This window comes from Myodes glareolus, chromosome 2 (assembly GCF_982192425.1).
Source record: "Myodes glareolus chromosome 2, mMyoGla1.1, whole genome shotgun sequence".
NCBI lineage: Eukaryota > Metazoa > Chordata > Mammalia > Rodentia > Cricetidae > Myodes > Myodes glareolus.
This window is the reverse complement of record NC_142027.1, coordinates 62,981,657-63,001,805: the sequence shown is the minus strand read 5'-3', so window position 1 is coordinate 63,001,805 and position 20,149 is coordinate 62,981,657. Positions and strand designations below refer to the sequence as shown.

The window sequence follows — 20,149 nt, the reverse complement described above, 5'->3', positions numbered from 1 at the left end:
CAGAAAGTTTGAGGACTGCCAGAGAGAGATACAATAAAGAGACCCTGTCTCAAAAGTACAACAAAAACCTAGCAAGGAAGACAGATATGTAACTCAGATGGTAGAGTGTTCCCTAACATGTATGAAGGCTTAGGTTTGATCCCAGCACCTCATAAACCACCATCTGTGGAACATGACTGTAATACCTAAAGGCAGGCAGGACTATCACAACTTCAAGGTCATCCTCACCTATGTAACTATTTCAAGGCCAGCCTTGACTACAATGAAACCCTCTTTCAAAAACACCCAACAAGCAGAAGTCCTTGTTAGAGTAATTTGCTATGCAACCCACAGCCTAATTCAGAAAAATATTCCATAAACTTGTGCCAGTGCATCATTACAAAAGCGGCGAGGAGTTAAAATCAGGATACTAACTAAGAACAAATAGGATACTATACTAATTGTGAAGAATTATGTTCAATGAAGATTAACAACTAGTGTACACTTAGCTCATACAACATAGTAGGCAATCAACATATCTTAAATAAGCTTTACTTTGGAGCAGTGGTTATCAATCTGTGAGTCTCAACCCCCTTGGGGGTCAAAAACCCTTTGAGAGTGGTCACATATCAGATATCCCGCAGATCCGATACTTATATTACCATTTATAACAGTAGCAAAATTACAGTTATGAAGTAGCAACAAACGATTTTATTGCTTTTAATTGTTGGAAGTCGCCACAATATGAGGAAGTATATTAAAGGGTCGCAGTATTAGACGGTTGAGAACTGTTGCTTTAGACAAATACAACCCCTTCAGTTTCAGCACTCATAGTCTAACAATACTACTGACTTGGAAAAACAAACAACCACAAAAAACCTTTAAGACTGAAAGTTGGATAGAAAGCACACTTACAAATACAAGTTCATGCTTAGATACTGGTTTCTTTTTTGAAGACTTGGAGGCAGAGGTTGGAGGTGAAGTGAAGTTGCTCAGGTCATCCTCTGATTCATTACTTTCTTCTCCAGATTCAAGGTCCAACCCCAATTCTTCCAACATTTCTGAAGCATCTGATATTGGACGGGAGCGATCAAGCTTCTCCTGGCATTTGCTACACTGTTTTATGTAATCTTTAACTTGTTTTAATATACCTTCAGTCCAAAAACAAAAAACAAAACAACAAAATTAACATCAAATTTAAGTGTTCCTACTTGGCAGTTGAATTTTATGCATACACTAATTTATGTTCAGATGCATATGCAACCACACTCACACTCATTAAGAATGAAAAGTGAATTCTTCAGAATGTGAGATATAGTATCTCAAAAATGTAAGCAATGAATTGTGGTTTGTTTCCACATTGAGACAGACTTTTTCTTACTTATTATCAAGTATTCAATTTCACCTAGCACAAGATGATTATATATTCCTGCCCATTTCTTTGTGGATTACAAGGCATCCATGCAATAAAGTAATTGTATTTTGTATAATGATGTTTGTGACAGCTATGGATCAAATATATGATAATGATATTATAATATAGCTCATACCATCTAGGTTCATAGAAGTACATTCTATATTCACAAAAACTTCAAAATCACCTAATACATTCCTCAGTACCTATAATATATCCCTGTTGTTAAATACATGAAGTCAATACTCACCTGTCTTGACCTATACAAATAGTTAATATGGCTCAAGCCATAATGAGAAACATTTTTTCCAAGTTATTTAAAAAATCCCCATTATACCTCATGCAGAAATAAATCTATTGGGCTAGAGAGATAGCTCAGCCGTTAAGTGGACCTGAGTTCAGTTCCTAATGGGTCAGATAGCTTACAACTGCCTGTAACACCAACTCTAGTGGATCCCTCTTCTGCATCTGTTGGCACCCACACATGCACACAAGTACGTACATATGTACATATGTACGTATGTACACACGTATATACACACACACACACACACACAAAAATCAGGTTTTCTTTTTAAAAAAAATTGTTTTTGACTTTAAGCCTCTCAGACACTAGCATACAACTCTGTTGGTCTTTAAGTCTATGCCTTTGTAAATGTTTTTTGAATAGTTATACTAAATCTTAATCATTTGTGTGTGTGTGTGTGCGTGTGTGTGTGTGTGTGTATTACTCTGTCTAGTACTGCTTTATAACAAAGCATCAACGATTAAGTCATTTGTAACAAGAATTTATTTGGTCAGTTCCTGAAGCTGGGAATCCAAGACTAAGGCCCACATATGAAGAAGGCTGGCCTGCTACTTCAGAACAGCAGATGTGTGGCAATAAGCAGCTAGAGAAGCTGACTCCTGTGTCATTCCAAATCTACTCTCCACAATGAACCTACTCTTGTTATGATATTGCTTTAACAAGACTGCATAGATGGGGCTGGAGAGATGTCTCAGAGGCTAAGAGCACTGGTTGTTCTTCCAGAGGTCCTGAGTTCAACTGCCAGCAACCACATGGTGGCTCTCAATCATCTATAATGAGATCTCTTCTAGATCTCAGGTATATATGCAGGCAGCATTATATACATAATAAACAAATAAATCTTTAAAAAAGCCAATAGTTGTGGAATATCAACAGAGATTCATAATTAAATGATTTATGAGAGACACTGGTGAAGGGGAAGGTGGGGGAAGATATAATCAAAATAAAATAAAAATAAAGAAAAATTAATTTAAAGGGGGGGTGAAGAAATGGCTCAGTAGTTAAGAGCACTTATTCAATAGTTAAGAGTTCTTGCAGAGGACCCAAGATTGGTTCCCAGTACCCACACGGTGGCTCACGACCATCTGTAACAGGATCCATGCCCTCTTCTGACCTCTGTATCAAATATGCATGTGCATAACATGCAGACAAAATACTCATACACCTAAATAAATCTTAGGGGGAAAAAAACTAAAAAGGTATTAGCTGACTGAGTTCAAGTAGTACTAGAGAAACTTCAATCAAAACTTATCTGAATAAGGATGAAAATGGTAAGAAAACTAAGTCCTTATCTACTTTAAGGCCTGAGAACTATTTTACAACTCAACTATTAGCTCTAACTCCTCAAAGAGGAGGACAAGAAGATGGAAGTCAGGAGTTGCTCTGCCAAGGGGAAATAGAGAAGCCAGATACAAAATCAGGTGAAATCTACTTAAATTTGCCTACGTAGTGTTTTCTTAAGTTAGTTCACTACTAGTTCTCTCTTTAAAAATTTCTTTTAAGTGCCAGGTAATGGTTGTGCATGCCCTTAATCACAGTACTTATGGAGGTAGAGGCAGGAGGATCTCTGTGAGTTCAAGGCCAGTCTGGTCTACAAGAGCTAGATCCAGGACAACCAAGGCTACACAGAGAAATCCTGTCTAGAAACAACAAACAAACAAATTAACAACAACAAATTTTTCCTTTAAGAATCATTGCATATAAATTTAAGTGTTTTGCCTAAGTGCACCGTGTGTGTGCCTTGGTGCCCAAAGAGATCAGAAGAGTCCAGTCCCTTCAAACTGAAGTTACAAATGGTGTGAACCACTGGATAGGTGCTGGGAACTGAACCTGGGTTCTCTGCAAGAGCAACAAATGCTCTTAACCACTGAGCTACCTCTCCAACCCCAATATACCTTTAAAAAAAAAAAGTTCGCTGGGGGGTGATGATGCACGTCTTTAATCACAGAACTCAGGAGGCAGAGGTAGGCGGAATTCTGTGAGTTTGAGGCCAGCCTGGTCTACAAGAGCTAGTTCCAGGACAGGCTCCAAAGCTACAGAAAACCCTGTTTCGAAAAACCAAAAATAAATAACTAAATAAATGAACAAGCAAGCAAACAAATAAATAATAAGGTCAACACTGGCTGATGGTGTCATATGCCTTTAATCACAGCCCTCAGGAGGCAGAGGCAGGCGGAGCTCTATGAGTCCCAGGCCAGCCTGGTCTATAGAGGGAGTTTCAGGACAGTCACAACTGCCAGGACTGTTAAAGAAACCTTGTCAAAAGAAAGAAATAAAGAGAGGGAGAGAGAGAGAGAAAGAGAGAGAGAAAACAAGAAAAGAAAGAAAAAAAGAAACCTTGTCTTGGGAGGGCGGGGGACCCCAAAGTTCAATTATGGCAAAATTTTTATTCCACATCATGCTGTTAATCTTGCAATTGCGCTTAAATTTTTATGTGATGAGAAACAAATACCACAAGAATAGAGTGCTTAATTCCTTGTATGTGTAGATTCCTATGCATAAGAGTAATTTTTTCCCATTCTTACCCATTTGAATTAAGACACAATGTCACTCAGTTGTCAGAAGACTTCACAAGGAACTACTTCTACTCTCTTCTCATCTAGAGCTTTTCTTACTGTTCATCAAAAACAGCACTAAGCTTGGCATTGTGCCACACACTTTTAATCCCAGCACGCAGGAAGCACAGAAGGCAGATCTCTGAAAATTTGAAGCCATCTTGATTTACATGGAAAGTTACAGAACAGTCAGAGTTTCAGAGACCCTGTCTTAAAATAAAATAAGTAACAGTACAGAAAAATTAACAGCACATTTTATGAAGCCATCTTGTAATCACTAAAAGCATGTCTTGTGACAAAGGAAGTTAAGATATACAAGCTGGATGCTTTTATGATGTTTCTTCTAAAATAACATTATCCAATGAGAAACATTTAAACTACATGATGTAAAAATGAGGTTGAAGTATTTATAGCTATATCTTGCTTAGTCTTTTTGATGCTTACATTGTGCACCAAGCATTTACCAAGCTCTACCTGCCAAGAAATCTCCCTTTCCATTTAGGGGAACTGGTTTTTAATACTCTTCAATACAAGATTATTTCCCCAAAAAGGTCCCCTGGGTCATAGTTCTTTGAATGTCAAGTTACTAATAAAAGATTGTTCTTGGGCTGCAGAGATGGCTCAGCAGTTAAGAGTACTGGCTGCTCTTCAGGAGATCCTGAGTTCATTTCCCAGCACTCACATGGTGGCTCACAACCATCTATGATGCCCTCTTCTGTCAGTAAGGCATACATACAAAAAGAGCACTCATAAATAGAAATAAATAAATCTTACAAAAAATGTGTTGTTCATAGAGTATAGAAAAAGAAAAATAAATTTTACATTGAGTACCTTATTTAACCTAAAAATAAAAACCAAAACCAAACTGGGTCTGAAGAAATAAAATGACTCAGACACCCTCATGGTGGCTCATAACTCCCTATAATTCCAGTTCCAAAGGATTCAGTGTTCTCTTCTGGCCCTCACAGGCACCAGGCACACAAGTGGTACAAAGATATACATGGTGATAAAACATCCATATACTTGAAATAAGTAATATTTATATGTATTTTTAATCAAAAACTTTTGAGTATCAACATGATGATGTCACAAATAAGAAATTCTGTACCTGACTCCATGTGATGGGCCAGTCATATGTACACTAAAATTATTGCTTAAAACTACCTCAAAGTGGATGGAGATATGGCTCAGGTCAAGAGCACTGACTGTTCTTTCAGATGTTCTGAGTTCAATTTCAGAAACCACATGGTGACTCACAACCATCTATAATAAGATTTGATGCCCTCTTCCAGCGTGCAAGTAAAACATGTGGACAGAACACTATATACATAATAATTAACTCAATCTTTGCCAAAAAATAAACCAAAAAAACCCCTAAAAGCCGCATATATAAACATAACACACATTATAAAACATACATGGCCTTTTAGACTGCATCCTTAAAGTATCTCATTATGCAAACACATAACATATCCTAATTTAAAAAACATCTGAATTAGAAAATGTATAGTCCAGCCTGGCAAAGAGACTCTGTTGTCTCAAACAATCAAACAAACAAAACTATGAGCATTTAAGTCATACACGGAATGGGTACTCATATAACAAAACAGCCTGTTTGTTTTTAGACAGGGTCTTATTATGTAGCTCTGGCCATCCTGGAACTTACTTTGTAGACCAGGCTGGCCTGTAACTCACAGAGATCCACCTGCCTTTGTCTCCCAAGTGCTGGGATTAAAGGTGTGTACCAGTATGCCTGGTCAGGGTTTCTGAACCCTAGTAATATAAATGTTTCAATTTATGATGAAATTATAATCAAAATAATCTCATTTTGAATTGAAAATCCTTAAGTGTAATACATGTTTAATTCACCTAATCTATCAAACATCATAGTTTTGTAGTGCATTTTAAAGCATTAGATGTTTACCAGTTTTCACCTGCTAGGAATTTTGATTCATTCTGGATGCATAGAAATGTTATGTTAGCATATTCCAGCCCTAGGGGAGAAAATCAGAATTCATACAGCAGAGGGAAGCAATACATGAAATTAGTAAAGTAGGACATTGATAAGTCTTTTTTGTATTTAGACAGAGTCTCACTGGATAGCTCTGGATAGCCTCAAACTCACTATATAGACCAGGCTGCCTCTGTCTCCCTCAAGTGGTGAGATCCATTACCTTTAGAATTGTCTTTTTAATATGTTGTAACATACTATACCTTTATATTCAATAAATATCTGCCCAAACCAATCTGAACAAAAATGCAGCTATGACTCTAGTTTACTCTTCAGAATTTCATCTCCTTGAAGATTTAATTCAGATTTCATGGGGGATGGAGTTGAGATAAGTTCTCCCTATACAGTCCTGGCACGAAGTGTGTAGATCAGGCTAGGCTCAATGTTGCAGTGAACCTCTTCTGTTTTTGTAACAATGGGATTGCACTGCTAGGATCAAAGGCCTAGCTAAATTCAGGTAATTTTTCATTTCATTTATTTGTTTGTTTTTAGAGACAAGGTTTCTCTGTGTAGCCCTGTCTGTCCTAGAATTCACTCTGTAGACCAGGATAGCCTCAAACTCAGAGATCTGCCTGCTTCTGCTTCAAAAGTGCTAGGATTAAAGGCAGACACCACCACATCTTACTTAATTCGGGCAGTTTTTAAAATATAAAACGAAGGCTGCAGAGATGGCTAGCAGTTTGGTGTACTTGTTGTTCTTGCAGAGGACCAAAGTTTGATTTCCAGCACCCACGTGGTAGCTCACAACCATCCTTAACTCCAGTTCCAGGATCCAACACCTTTTGGTCTCTGTGGACATCAGTGAGCACACATACAAGCAAGACACCCATACACATAAAATAAATAATTAAAAAAATGAAATGTAAATAAAAATTGCTTGAGAGTAACTCTGGACTGTATCCACAAAGGAATTCTCTAAGGAAGAGAAAGACTACCAAGAGTTTTTAAAATAGGCTTGACTTGGACAAAGTTAATAAACATAACAAAAATTAGAATTTAGAACAAATGAGATAATTCAACAAATAAAGGCCCTTGCTGCTCAACCTGACCACCACAGTACAAAAAGCATCAGCTCCCTATGGCCTGCATGTATACACACACACCAATTATAATAATAATAATTTAACAAGCATTAATTTGACCGGGCAGTGATGATGCCCAGCACTTGGGCAACAGAGTCAGGAGGACTTCTGTGAGTTCAAGGCCAGCCTGTTCTATAAAGAGAGTTCCAGAACAGCCAGAAGTTAGAGAAATCCTGTCTCGAAAAACAAAGCAAAAAACTTAGAGGGACTGGAGAGATGCCTCAGTATTTAAGAGTACTTATGCTCTCTTAAGAGGACCAGGGCTCAATTCACAGGACCCATGATAAGGTGGCTCACAACCATCTATAACCCCAGTTACAGGGAACTCAACAGGCAAGCATGTAGTGCACACACATGCATGCAGGCAAAAGATACACATAAGTAAATCTAAAAAAGCTTAAAAATATATAAACACTATAAGCAAAACTGCTTTACTCATAGGTGAAGTCACTATAATTTATACAATTTCTCCAAAGCTAAGAATGGCATAATTCTTCCCAATAAAATCTCTATTATTAGTCCTAACGGAGCAGCCAATATATAGAAACTATAAATATATTATTTATACTTCTGGGAAAGATTTATTAAAAAGTCAAGTATGAGTCGGGCAATGGGGGTGCACGCCTTTAAACCCAGCACTCAGTAGGCAGAGGCAGGGGTATCTCTGTGAGTTCGAATCCAGCCTGGTCGACAAGAAAGTGAGTTCCAGGACAGGCTCCAAAGCTACAGAGAAACCCTGTCTCGAAAAAAAAAATTACTTGCTGTTCTTACAGAAGACCCCAGTTCAATTCTCAGCACCCACATTCACAATGTTCTTTAACTCCAATTCTAGGGACTCCAATGCCCTCCCCTGACCTCCATGGGCAGCTGGTACATACATTGTGCACATACATATATACAGGGAAATATTCCCATACATTAAATTAAAAATATGCTGTTCTGCTTTCATGTCCTTCCCAGGAGATCAAAAATTTTAGGGCTATTCTTTTCTTTTCTTCCTTCCTTCCTTTCTTTTTTGGTTTTTTCGAGACAGGGTTTCTCTCTGTAACAGTTCTAGCTGTCCTGGAATTAGCTCTTGCCTCGAATTCACAGAGATCCGCCTGTCTCTGCTTCCTGAGTGCTGGGATTAAAGGTGGGCACCACCACCGCCCGGCTATGGCTATTATCTCCTAGCTCCCAAAATAATCACTTATATCAGGTCCGCTGGCACAAATTCGTAATCCCAGCTAGTGAGGCATTCGAGGCCAGCCTAAGTAACTTATAAGTAACCTAAGCCTAAATAGATAAGTAAGTCAATGAATCACAGTAGCCTTATCTTTTCTCAATGTGCGTAGCCTCACAGTTCCAGGGGCCGTTTTGACAAAATCAAAAAGATTACTAAAACAGGCGAGTGTGGTGGCCCACGCCTTTAATCCCAGCACTCAGAAGGCAGAGGCAGGCGGACCTCTGAGTTCAAGGCTAGACAGAGTGAGTTCCAGACCAAGACAGCTACACAGAAAAACTGTGTCTCGGAAAAACCACACACACACACACACACACACACACACACACACACACACACACACACACACACAGAGTCACTAAGGAAACAGGATCTGACATTACCGTAATTGGTAAATCAGGGCTGTAATCTCAACACTTGAGAGGCTGAGGCAGGAAGACTGCCATACTCGAAACAAGGGGGGGGGGGAACCATGCCCAAAGCGGTATAGATTCTTCCTAATAAAATCTCTTATGATGGTGTGCCCGTCTTGCCCCTTGCCCCAAGAAAAATTATCTCTCAATCTTTAAGACCACCTAACGCTCTAAAAATGAGACTCCAAACGTCTGCTCACAATTACTCCTAACAACTGCGTTATTCCTTTTTTTTTTTTTTTTAATGTCGCAGTTGCAGAATCAGAGAAATGCGGGCAGTGAAATCCAGAGATTCCCAAACCCACTGGCCCAATCCGAGCTGGCGCGCTGACGACAGCAGCCCAGGGTCTAGGCGAGCCACCGAGGGCCGAGAGGAGGGGTCTGAGTCTCGGGCCCGGCCCGCCCCCCTTCCCTAGGGGCCCGAGGAGGCGGGCCCAGGGAGGCCGCGCCCCAGCCTCCGCGGCTGGCCCTGCCCCGGGGGAAGCCCCCTGAAGCCCCACCCCGGGCGAGGGTCCGCCCCCCGCCTGCCGGGCCTCCTTCCTGTGGGGAAGTGCGGCTGCTTTGGCGTCCCCCGCCCGTTCGTGCGGCTCGCTCCCGCGGCCGCGGCGCAGCCGAACGCCGGCCGCAGGGGCCAGGCGCCCGAGCCCTGAGACGGCGCACGCAGGCCTCGTGGGCGGGCCGTGGCCCGCAAGCCCGCCGCCCCGCCGCCGCTCACCTCGCCACCAGTACGTCTTGGACAGGTCGTGCCAGGTCTGATGCCGGGTGTGGTGAGTGCCCCCGGGGCCCAGGTGGGCCGCCTCTATGAGGCCCTGGCGCCGCTCCGGCTGCAGCACGACCTCCAACTCCGCAAAGGTCTTGCGGTGCCGCTGCCGCCGCTGGTAGTACAGGGTCCCGCCGCGCACCACATAGCAGGCAGCAGCCTTGCGGATTTTCCGCTTGACATTGCCCTCGGTGCCCGGCGCGTATGGCTCCCGTTCGTTCGTCAGATAGCGCAGGATGGCCCGATAGCTTTCCTCGCTTGACATCGCCGGTGGCAGCGCCCTGAGGGGCGCCTGTCAGCGGCCGGGAAAGGCAGACAGCGCTCCGGCTCCGTCTAGATGCAACGGCAGTGGCGACAGCGCAAGGAGCAACGCCCACGCCTGTGGTGGGCGCTCCCTGAGGGCGCCCGCGGCTCCAAGGGAGAACCGACGACTCGGTAACCAGGGGGAACTGCACTTCTGCAGCGCGCGGGATCCGCTGGCCACTGACAAAATGGCTGCTGCACCACCGGAAGTGACGCGCGTGCGGGGCGGGGCCTGGGGCCCGATTGGAGCGCTCTTGGTTTCTGGCTCTGAGGGAGCCGGCGAAGTGACGTCAATACTGCGGGAGGACATTTTGGAAGAGGGTACGCTCCTTCTGGCAGATGCGAGGGTCTTCGGCAGACATCTTAAGTCCTGGCAGGTTTTTTTTTTCCCCTTTTCCCACGCTCTCTAAAAAACCACGTGTTTGAACTGTTCAGTGTTTGTTGCCCCAGCAGAGGGACCACCCCCCCTCAAAGAGTAAAGGAGATTGTTTTCCTGTTTACTTTGACACTCGATATACTGGATTCCGCCAATTTTGAAATTAGAAATCGCTTGCCACTATCTGGGTTATGGGCAAAAATAGTTGCAGTATTATCAAGCATCAAGTGTCTCAATGTTATGAATTATCCTCTTAGAACTACCTCCAAACTCCAAGTAAGATTTTTCTAGAATCATCATCGTGGTGACGACTGTGCAGGCCCAGATTATTTAGATGGCTCTGCGGTTAAGAGCACTCGCAGCTCAAACTGTAACTGAAGTCCCAGAGGATCTGACACCTTCACACCATGCACATAAAATTAAATAAACTATTTAAAATTAACATGGACAGGCAACTTGGATTACCTAAATTCCTTGTCGCAGTATGCTGTTCTTTTGGAATGATGGGACACTTGGTGCGCTTCGCTAAACTTTAAGTTCCAGGCTTCCCCAACCCATGGGCTTTGACTGAAAATACAATTAACTTTTTTCGTACTGAAGCATAGAGATCTCGGAGGGTTTTAGGCTACTGTCGGTGAGGAGCAAGCAGATGGCTGTGCCCTCAGGAGGAAGGGATTAGGGTTTCTCCTACCATAATGGAAATGAAGAGCATCCTTCCCTAGCCCATAAGGGTGATGCAGATATCCAAACCCATGTAAGGATTTTGGTCTGTACTGAATGTGACCTCACGATTCTAATACTACTTTAAAAATATTAACAAGATTTTTTAATAAAACCTTGAGAATACAGGGAACATGAGGTAGTAAGTCCAACTAAGAAAACCCAATTAACTTACTTTTTGAAGTCATTAGTAAGTATCTGGAGGTAACAGGAAATGTTATTAGTACTTTTTCTTGGTGATCCATCCAGTTTTCTTCCTAAGTCAAGCTTTATTTAACCTTGTGTTTATTTCTAGCTCTTTGTGGTCCACCTGTGCCATAAGTCAACTGTCTTCAGAGATTGTCCTGTTCAATTATGTCCTTGCGAGGATCATGTGATAAGACTATTTTTTACACAAATTAATGGATTTTTAGGGGAAAGATTGTTATACTAGGCTGGTCCCCAACCGTTAACAATCCTACCACAGACTCTTGAATGCTGAAATTAAAGACTGCATCTGCTTCACTTTTGTACACACCTACAACTGGGAGCTCAGTTGGAAAGGTGTCAGTTGACAGGGTCTCATGTACTCCAGGCTTGACTCATTCATTGTATGGCCAAGGTGACCTTGAACTTCTAAAAAAAATTAAAATTTGATAGCTTTATTACTCCTAGTTTAAGAAACAAGTACAGTATTCCATACTTAAGCAACACTGAGCTGGGTGCTGATAGCACAGGCCCTTAATGCTAACATTTGGGAGGCAGAGGTAGGCATGTCTATGCAGTTGAGGCCAGCCTGGTCTAGAGTTCCAAGGTTGCCAGAAATACAAAAAAATCGTTTCCAAAACCAAAAAATCAAAGGCTAAACATGGCAGCGAACTGTAATTCAAATACTCCAGTAGGAAAATTACTGAGCTGGAGGCCAGAGTAGGCAATATGTCTCTTAACCTTTGTCAAAAGAACACAGGTGGGTGTGGTGGCACCTGACTTTAAATCCCAGCACCCAAAGAGATAGTAGTAGGTGAACTGGGAACCTTGGACAGCCAGAGCCAGACATCTCAACAGCTGGATGTATAGGTGGTGCACTGCTATGTTTAATCCTAATAAGACAATCTGGAGCTTCCAGCAGTCTACAAAGTACAAAAGGCAGCAGTAGTTTTCACTGCTCATCATAGGAACCGATTAATAATCTTAAACTCCTTAGAGCCGAGGATAGCTGAAGCACTAGTCAATAGAAGGCAAACCCAATATAATTCTTTCACTAACAAAAGGTAGTGAATTTTACCAATCTAGATTAAAGTAATATGCCTTTAATGCTTCCCCATATGCAAGTGACTGGGTTTGATCCCTAGCACTGCAAGGAAACCCTACATGGGGGGAGGGGGTAGTGAGTTAGGAAGTTTCATGGACTCAGGTGATGGTGGTGCATGCCTTTAATCCTAGGAATTGGGAGGCAAAGGCAGGTGGATCCTTTGAGTTAGAGGTCAGCCTGTCTTGTACAAACAGGTTCCAGGACAGAGAAACCCTGTCTCGAAAAAACCAAAATACACCAAGAGGTTTCATGGTGTCTGGCCTTGAATTGTTTTCATGTGTCTCACATGCCGGGATCATAGCTGTGCTCCAGACACAGCTCACACCGTATCATTTTGCTTGCCATCTCTTCAACTAACGATATATTAGGCTTTATTGCTGAGATAAAAAATATTTTTAAAGTTTTCCAGACAGTCTCATTATGTAATTCTGGCTGTCTTGGAACTCAGAGATCCACTTACTTGTCTCTACCTCCTGAGTTTAAAAGTGTGCAACACAGAGAGCATGGCCAGTAAAAAAAAGATAAACATTTTTAGCTGGAGATTGAACGTTAGGAACTCGGGCAACCTAAACATACAATCTGTGGCTAAGCCACCCTCCCCCCATACAACATGTTTTATGAAAGGGAAAAGAAAATCCAATGCCACCTAGAGTTTGAAATAGACTTTATTCAAAACTTTGATCTATGAACTACCAAGTTAGCGTTTTCCACCAACTCGGGGAGCAGAGACCTTCACAGGCTTCACAATCTTTTGTTTAGGTGCTGCTTTTGTAGGGGCCTGTAAAAAGACAACAGGGCATTATTCCATGGAATCTTGTCACTTTGTCCTTTTGGTTGAGATTCTTTACATACCCTTCACTGTCTTAGTACTGGGACTTGAGTCTCACACTACTTAACTACAGTCATTTAAGTATGATGCATTTAATTTCTCTTCGGTAGGACACACCAGAGCACAACACATGTAGAGCTCAGACTTGAAAATTAGCTCTCCTACTACCACAGGGTCCTCACTTTACCCATTGAGTAATCTTGTTGACCCAGAATGATCATTTTTTAAACATTTTTATTATGCTTGAGGGCTCAGGGTCTTGCATGACACGTGTGCAAGTCAGTACAACTCAGTGTTGGTTCTTTCCTTTCACCTTGTGTACCCAGGGATAAATTAGGGTTGGCAGCAAGTGCGTTTACTGGCAGAGCCATCTTGCCCACTCAAGAATAAAAAACTGTTAACTTTCTGGCTTTAAATTTTTTTAAACACTAGAAAAAGCTGGGTAAACGCGTACTGTTGTACAGATTTTCAAAGTGAAAAATTACTTCAAAACACAAAAGTCAAGCAGGGTACAAGGAACCATACCCATAATCCATCTAGGCAGCAGGACTATCCTTAAATTGAGACAAGTCTTGTTCAGGCCGGCCTCAGTTATAGCAACACATCTCAGAAAACAGAAACCCACCAAAAACAAAACAAAATCATCTTATTTTCCCTTTTTTAAGGCACCTAAAATTAAGACTCACTAAAAAGCTGAGATATAACCACTGACTTGGAAATTAGCTACAACCATTTCCAATAGAAACTTGCACCTGTCATTTACTAACCCTTGTATTAAACATGAAGTTTCCTATTGTAAGAAACCCAAGACCCCAGTTACCTTGGCAGCAGCCATTGCAGTCTTCTTGGATGCCTGTTTAGCCTTTTTTGCTTCCTTGGCGGCCCTGTGGTGAGTATCATAAGCAACATTAAGCCAAAGACTTTTACTCTTTAAGGCTCGATTGTACAACCTTTGAGGCCAAGACAGGAAGATCTTAAACCCAAGGTTTAGTGGGGCTTCACTAGAGAGCTTGGCAAAGAACCCAACAAAAAGCAGACCCCAAGAGTTGTCAATAAATTCCATTACCCAAGTCTTCTTAACGTAAAAATTGTGCGTACTGAGGTTTAACAAATTATAGAGTACAGGCCTGCATTATGCTTCTGAAACTGACAGTCCCATGAAACTAGGTTCCTATAGTAGAAAAATCATCTGGTCACCCAATAGCTGCAGTGTCAGAGTGGAGCATTCCTCACCTGATGGCCTGCTCTCGCTGGGCTTTCCTAACTTCTGGTTTTTGGTTCCTCTTGGCCATTATATCAGCAAGGGATGCACCAGTGATGGCCCGCTGGAATTTGACTGCACGGCGGGTTCTTTTCTTTTGAATTTCTTCCTACAAAGCAAAGACTGGTTGATCAACCTGACTCAATAACTTCTGGAAATGTAAAAAGAACTTTCCTGTGTGTGTGTGTGTGTGTATATATATATATATATATGTGTGTGTGTGTGTGTGTGTTTGAGACAGATTTCTCTGTATAATCCTGCTATACCCTTGGTGCTGAGATTAGGTATGTACCACTATGCTTAGCCCCTTGGTCAAAGAGCTCTTAAATTTTATACTCAAGTTAATTCATGCCAATTCCATGAAATAAACATTGCTTTCCAGGTTATAAATTGTTTTAACCTTGTATCACAAATCGTGTTCTCTTTTGCTACTGAAAAAGGACAAAAAATTATTCAATTTTCAGGAAGAAAGGTTCTCTTCAGGAGTCAGATGGCACTTTTTAAAATGATTGTAGGCCCACATTGGAGTACTGGACTGAGCTCCCAAGGTCCAAATAAGGAGGAGGGAGAACATGAACAAGGAAGTCAGGACCACTGAGACGGTGGGACTGATCTAATGGAAGCTCACCAAGGCCAGCTGGACTGGGAGTGATGGAGCATGTGATCAAACCAGATTCTCTGAATGTGGCTCTCAATGAGGGCTGACTGAGAAGTCAAGGACAATGGCACTGGGTTTTGATTCTACTGCATGGACTGACTTTGTGGGAGCCTGGTTTGTTTGGATGCTCACCTTTATATACCTGGATGGAGGGGGGAGGACCCTGGACTTCCCACGGGGCAGGGAACCCTGACTGCTCTTAGGACTAGAGAGGGAAGGGGAGGGAAAAGGGAGGCAGGGAGGCGGAAATTTTTAATAAATAAATAAATTAAAAAAATAAAATTATTGTAGAGGCTAGAGAAATGGCTCATCAGGTAAGAACACTGGTTGCTCTGGCAGCAGACTCAGGTTCAGTTCCCAGCACTAGATGGTGGTTCAAAACCACCTGTAATTCAGTGCCAGGGCCCTGACATTACCTCCTGACTTCTGCAGCATCCAGCACAGGCATGATGCATGTGCACGCATGCAAACAAACATTCACACATATAAAATAAGTCTATAAAGGCTATTATAAAAATTATTTTAAAGCCAGGCAGTGGTGGCGTAAGCCTTTAACCCCAGGATCTCAGAGGCAGGTGGAGTTCGAGGCCAGCCTGGTCTACAAGAGCTAGTTCCAGGACAGGCTCCAAAACTACAGTAAAACCCTGTCTCAAAAAACGAAAAATAAATAATTTTAACAAGACTGTTTATAGTCTACCTATAAAAAGGGCTTAGGAAGAGAATACTAAAAACCCACCAAGCTTTAGTATCCAGGACCCCAACGCCTGCTGTAGATTCTATACTAGAAATCTGTATCATATATCATAGCTATTATGAAAAACAAGTTCTCATTGTGTAGCCCAGCAGTGGTGGCACAGGCTTTTAATCTCTCAGGGTTTGAGGCCAGCCTGGACTACATAGTGAGTTCCAGGACAGCCAGAGCTTCACAGGGAAACCCTGTCTTGAAAAATAAAAAAAAAAATAATAATAATTTCGTTTCAAAGATTTAATCTTACAGTCAAAATTTGTTTCATCATTTCTTATCCGAAATCCTTAAAACAATTCTCCATTCCATTACCCTCTCCTTACATTTCATTCTTTATTAGCCTGCCCATTCTAGGCACCTCATTAAAGTGAAACCATGGAATTATCCTTTTTCCTAGCCCAGCTCAACGTTTAATCTAGCCCACCCAAGACCATTAGAAAACAGATACTTATAATTCTTAAAAGTAGCAAGAAACTTAGTTATAAAGGAAGCTTGGGAACTTAGCCTATTTCTTCAAACTATCTTTGGGTTTCTTCAAAGCAGGCTGTTCTTCACTCTTTAAAAGGTTAAATATCCCACTGCATATATATCTATGGCTGAACATTCCTAACCAAAATACCTGCCCCTCCACCCAATAGGGGGGGGGTGTTGAGCAACCACCACAAACGGGAAATTTCACTGCTAAGTTCATGTGAGGGTTTGTCAACAAATTACAGGTCTGGGAATACTTTTTTTTTTTTTAAAGAAAGAAGAGAACGGAGGAAGGAATGAAGCAAGAACATGTTCAGGCTAGAAGAGGACTAGAACTATTTCCATCACCCAACTATCTTTTAAGAACCCTAAACTAAAGCAAGCTGTAGCTGCACTAGTCTTTAATCACAGCACTCAGGAGGCGAGGCACAAGTTTCAGGACAGCCAGGGCAAGACAGATCCTGCCTCGAAAAAACAAACAAAGTACCCCCATAATAGCAAACTTTCTAGCTTCAAGCATTCAATCTGTAGCACCCAGCATCTATTTTGGAGATAAGGGTTTTAGTTTGCAGCCTTGACTGGCCTCAAAGTCCATTCTCCTGCCTCAGCCTTCCACGAGCTCAATAGCAAATTTTGAGTACTTGCTTTCGATACTTAGAATGTAACTGCCAGTTGTTAGAATTTTTTAAATTTAACATTTCATCAGCCTGGTCTACAGAGTTCCAGGAAAAAAAAAGTCTCAAAAAACAAAACAAAATTAACATTTTGAGTTAAAGCAAAACGTTTGTCAAGGCAATTGTCATTCCACTTTATCAGGACACTAAGATTCATGTTTCTCTAAACCCGCACCAACACCAAAGAGATCTAGTAAATGAAATTAGAAATGAATCCTTCCACTAACTGTGCATTCTGCTTTGGGAAACAAAGTTTGCTTAGGTTGCCCTTGAACCTCTTGCTTCCACCCTGAAACACTGAGATTTTAAGAGTGGTCCACCATCCCCGTGTAATGTATGTCACAGCCAGTGCTATTTATGTACTGTAACATAGCTAAAGCTAGCCAAGCCTCCTGACTACCCACACCTCTACCCATTGCCAACACCATACATCCTAAGGGCCTCTACAATGAAACTTGCAGAGGGGATCCTTTCAACAAAGGGCCCTAAGACTATGGTATTCAAGGTGACATCTAGTTCTGTGATTTCTGTCACTTGTTTGATGCTTTCAATTTTAAGTCTTATTTAATCAAGATTTAACATGGCAAAATCTGACAGCGCAATTTTAAGAGGCTAGCAAGCTGTAAGCCACTTACCGACTGTCCTTTTTTGTGTTTCCTTCTGTACAGGACAGTCCAGTTTATCTGCCGGGGATTCCTTTTGGACAGGAACGCGGACTCGCATTTTGCATTAAGAAACTGGAAAACCTGAGGTTAACAAATCCATAAACCAGTCACTCCTTTTATACAAAGTATAAGACGCTGAAATTGAAAAATCCTCACATGATTTTTGGTCTAGTTTTTTTCGTCTTGACTGTGACACAAGTGACAAGTAACAAGGTGGCATCATCTTTTCTCAAGAGCAGGGGAACCTACACTCGTCTCAAAATTTGTCGTCTGATGGCGTCAAATTTTGAGAAAATCTAGCTTTTAGCTCTTTCAGACTCAAAAAGATGTGCAGCCCAGCTCCGAGTCCTGGCCATTTCCCTTTATGGCTATTAGTTAGTTACACAGACCGGTCACTTCCCGCCTGGTTCACGCACCATCTGTTTCCCACCCGACACGTGGCCCGCTCGGGGTGCTCCCCAAGCCAGCCGACCGTCCTTTCACTCCCCCGGCCCAGCCGGCTTTTTACCTTTCCGTCGGTCCTGGCGTAACGCCGTCCGTGTCCGGGGTAGATCTTGTACCCACTGAAACTGCACAGCTCGACCCTGGAAGGAAAACCCAAAGCCCGTTAGGGTGTGTACCGCAAAGAAAAGCCATCCCCAGGCGCTCTGCCGCAGGATGGAGGCGGATTGAGATAAACTAAGATCGCTTACTTCATGATGAGAGCTGCCGCCCGGCCGGAGGAAAGATGGCGAAGAGAAAGAAAGAATCATGGGAAAACCCCTTATAGGGCAGGGGAAGAGAATCTCCTCCCTAAATTCCCTTTCTTAGCCCCGGCGCCTTGCGATGATGTCACTTCCGGGAGCCGGGTATGGGTTTCCTAGCAACAGCTTTCTACCGAAATTACTGACAGATACTGACCTCCAAAGGTTCTGTTGGGCCCGAAGAGGTGGCCGTCAAAAAGATAGGCTTGGCTTTGGTCCTGTGCCGTTCCATTCCCCGCAGGCAAGTGTTCTAGAATCTAGAGCCGACCTTTTGCAGGGAGCATGGACAAAAGACAAGCGTATTACACGTGTCTTTTCACTTCTCATGAAGACCGCAGACGAGTATTTCTCAGGTAAAACCTGACGTCACACTATGCCTTTACCTTTGAAATAAAATTAAATCGTATAGCTGACAATATGGTCCAGAAATAGTGCGAGTGGCTCCCGAAACCCTGAGTTAAATCTCGATCTTCGGGACCTGGAGAGATGGCTGACGCAGAGGTTAAGAGCATTGGCAGCTCTTCCGGAGGTCCTGAGTTCAATTCCTAGGGATCTATGCCCTCTTCTGGTATGCAGGTGTACATGCAGATGGCGCGCTCGTATATAAAGTAAATAAATCTTTAAAAAAAAAAATCCCTTTAAAAAAAATTTTCAACTTCTGAAAAAAAAAAAAAGTTTTAGCCTGACACGGTGGCGCAAGGTTTTTAATCCCAGCTATTTGGGAGGCCCTCTCGCAGTCTGGTCTGCATAGCAAGACAGTGCCCAGACTACATCTATTGCTACTACTGTATTAAAAACTAAAACTAGTCAGGCAGTGGTAGCGACACCTTTAATCCAAGCACTCAGGAGAATTAAAGAGTTAAAGATTAAGAGACAAGTGGATTCCTGTGAGTTCGAGGTCTGCCTGGTCTACAGAGCGAGTTCCGGGATAAGCCCTAAAGATACAGAGAAAACCAAAAATGAATAAATTAATAAAGTAAAAATAATTAACCACTTGTTTAAATATGCCCGTGAGCGTATAATACCAGCACTCAGGAACTAAGACAAATTGCAACAAGTCTCGCGTGTACTCACACACACACACACACACACACACACAAAGCTAGTTTTTTTTTCTGTTTTCTTTCTTTCTTTTTTTTTTAAAAGATTTATTTATTTATGTTTACAGTATTCTACCTGCATACCAGATCTCACTATAGATGGTTGTGAGCCACCATGTGGTTGCTGGGAATTGAACTCGGGACCTCTGGAAGAGCAGCCAGTGCTCTTAATCGCTGAGCCATCTCTCTAGCCCCTTTTCTTTCTTTTTTGCTATTTAAGAAATGCTATTTTAAGTGGCTGGAGAGATGATTCAGCAGTTAAGAGCACTGGCTGCTCTTCCAGAGGTCCCGAGTTCAATTCCCAGCATCCACATGGCAGCTCACAACTCTCTGTAACGCCAGTTCCAGGGGATCTGGCACCAGCACATAGACATACATGCAGGCAAAACATTAATGCACATAAAAGTAAAGAAATCTGTGTGTGTGTGTGTGTGTGTGTGTGTGTGTGTGTGAGAGAGAGAGAGAGAGAGAGAGAGAGAGAGAGAGAGAGAGAGAGAGAGAAGCTATTTTGCCCTGGAAACATGGCTCGGCAGTTAAGAGCACTTGTGCTAGCAGAGACCTAGTGTTTGA

At 42.2% G+C, this 20,149-nt stretch overlaps 2 protein-coding genes across 3 annotated transcripts in view; both read right to left on the bottom strand.

Moving 5' to 3' along the window:
* Zbtb11 (zinc finger and BTB domain containing 11) overlaps positions 1 to 10,349 on the bottom strand; it is a 32,673-nt gene extending 22,324 nt beyond the window's left edge. The window contains exons 1-2 of one of the 2 annotated variants that reach the window (XM_085685528.2): positions 9,699 to 10,349; positions 895 to 1,130 (exon numbers count right to left, since the gene is read on the bottom strand). In XM_085685528.2, coding sequence (XP_085541654.2) covers positions 895 to 1,130; positions 9,699 to 10,008 — 546 coding nt within the window. In that variant the 5' untranslated portion in view covers positions 10,009 to 10,349. The remainder of the gene's footprint in view (positions 1 to 894; positions 1,131 to 9,698) is intronic. The other variant, XM_048454278.3, reaches the window with a different exon arrangement.
* Positions 10,350 to 13,080: 2,731 nt separating this feature from the next.
* Positions 13,081 to 18,571, bottom strand: Rpl24 (ribosomal protein L24). Its single transcript, XM_048454280.3, has 6 exons — positions 18,429 to 18,571; positions 18,245 to 18,320; positions 17,707 to 17,817; positions 14,496 to 14,632; positions 14,083 to 14,146; positions 13,081 to 13,211 (listed from the first exon to the last, which is right to left on the bottom strand). Exons 1-6 carry the CDS (start codon positions 18,431 to 18,433, stop codon positions 13,131 to 13,133), a joined length of 474 nt encoding a protein of 157 aa, XP_048310237.1. The 5' UTR covers positions 18,434 to 18,571; the 3' UTR covers positions 13,081 to 13,130.
* Between the last annotated feature and the right edge of the window lie 1,578 nt (positions 18,572 to 20,149).

Bases quoted from the DNA above. Each gene is read 5' to 3' on its own strand.
- Rpl24 (XM_048454280.3), bottom strand. The intron at 14,147-14,495 runs GTGAGGAATGCT...TACTCACCACAG, and splicing joins CAGCGAGAGCAGGCCATCAG to GGCCGCCAAGGAAGCAAAAA. The intron at 13,212-14,082 runs GTAACTGGGGTC...GTCTTTTTACAG, and splicing joins CTGCAATGGCTGCTGCCAAG to GCCCCTACAAAAGCAGCACC.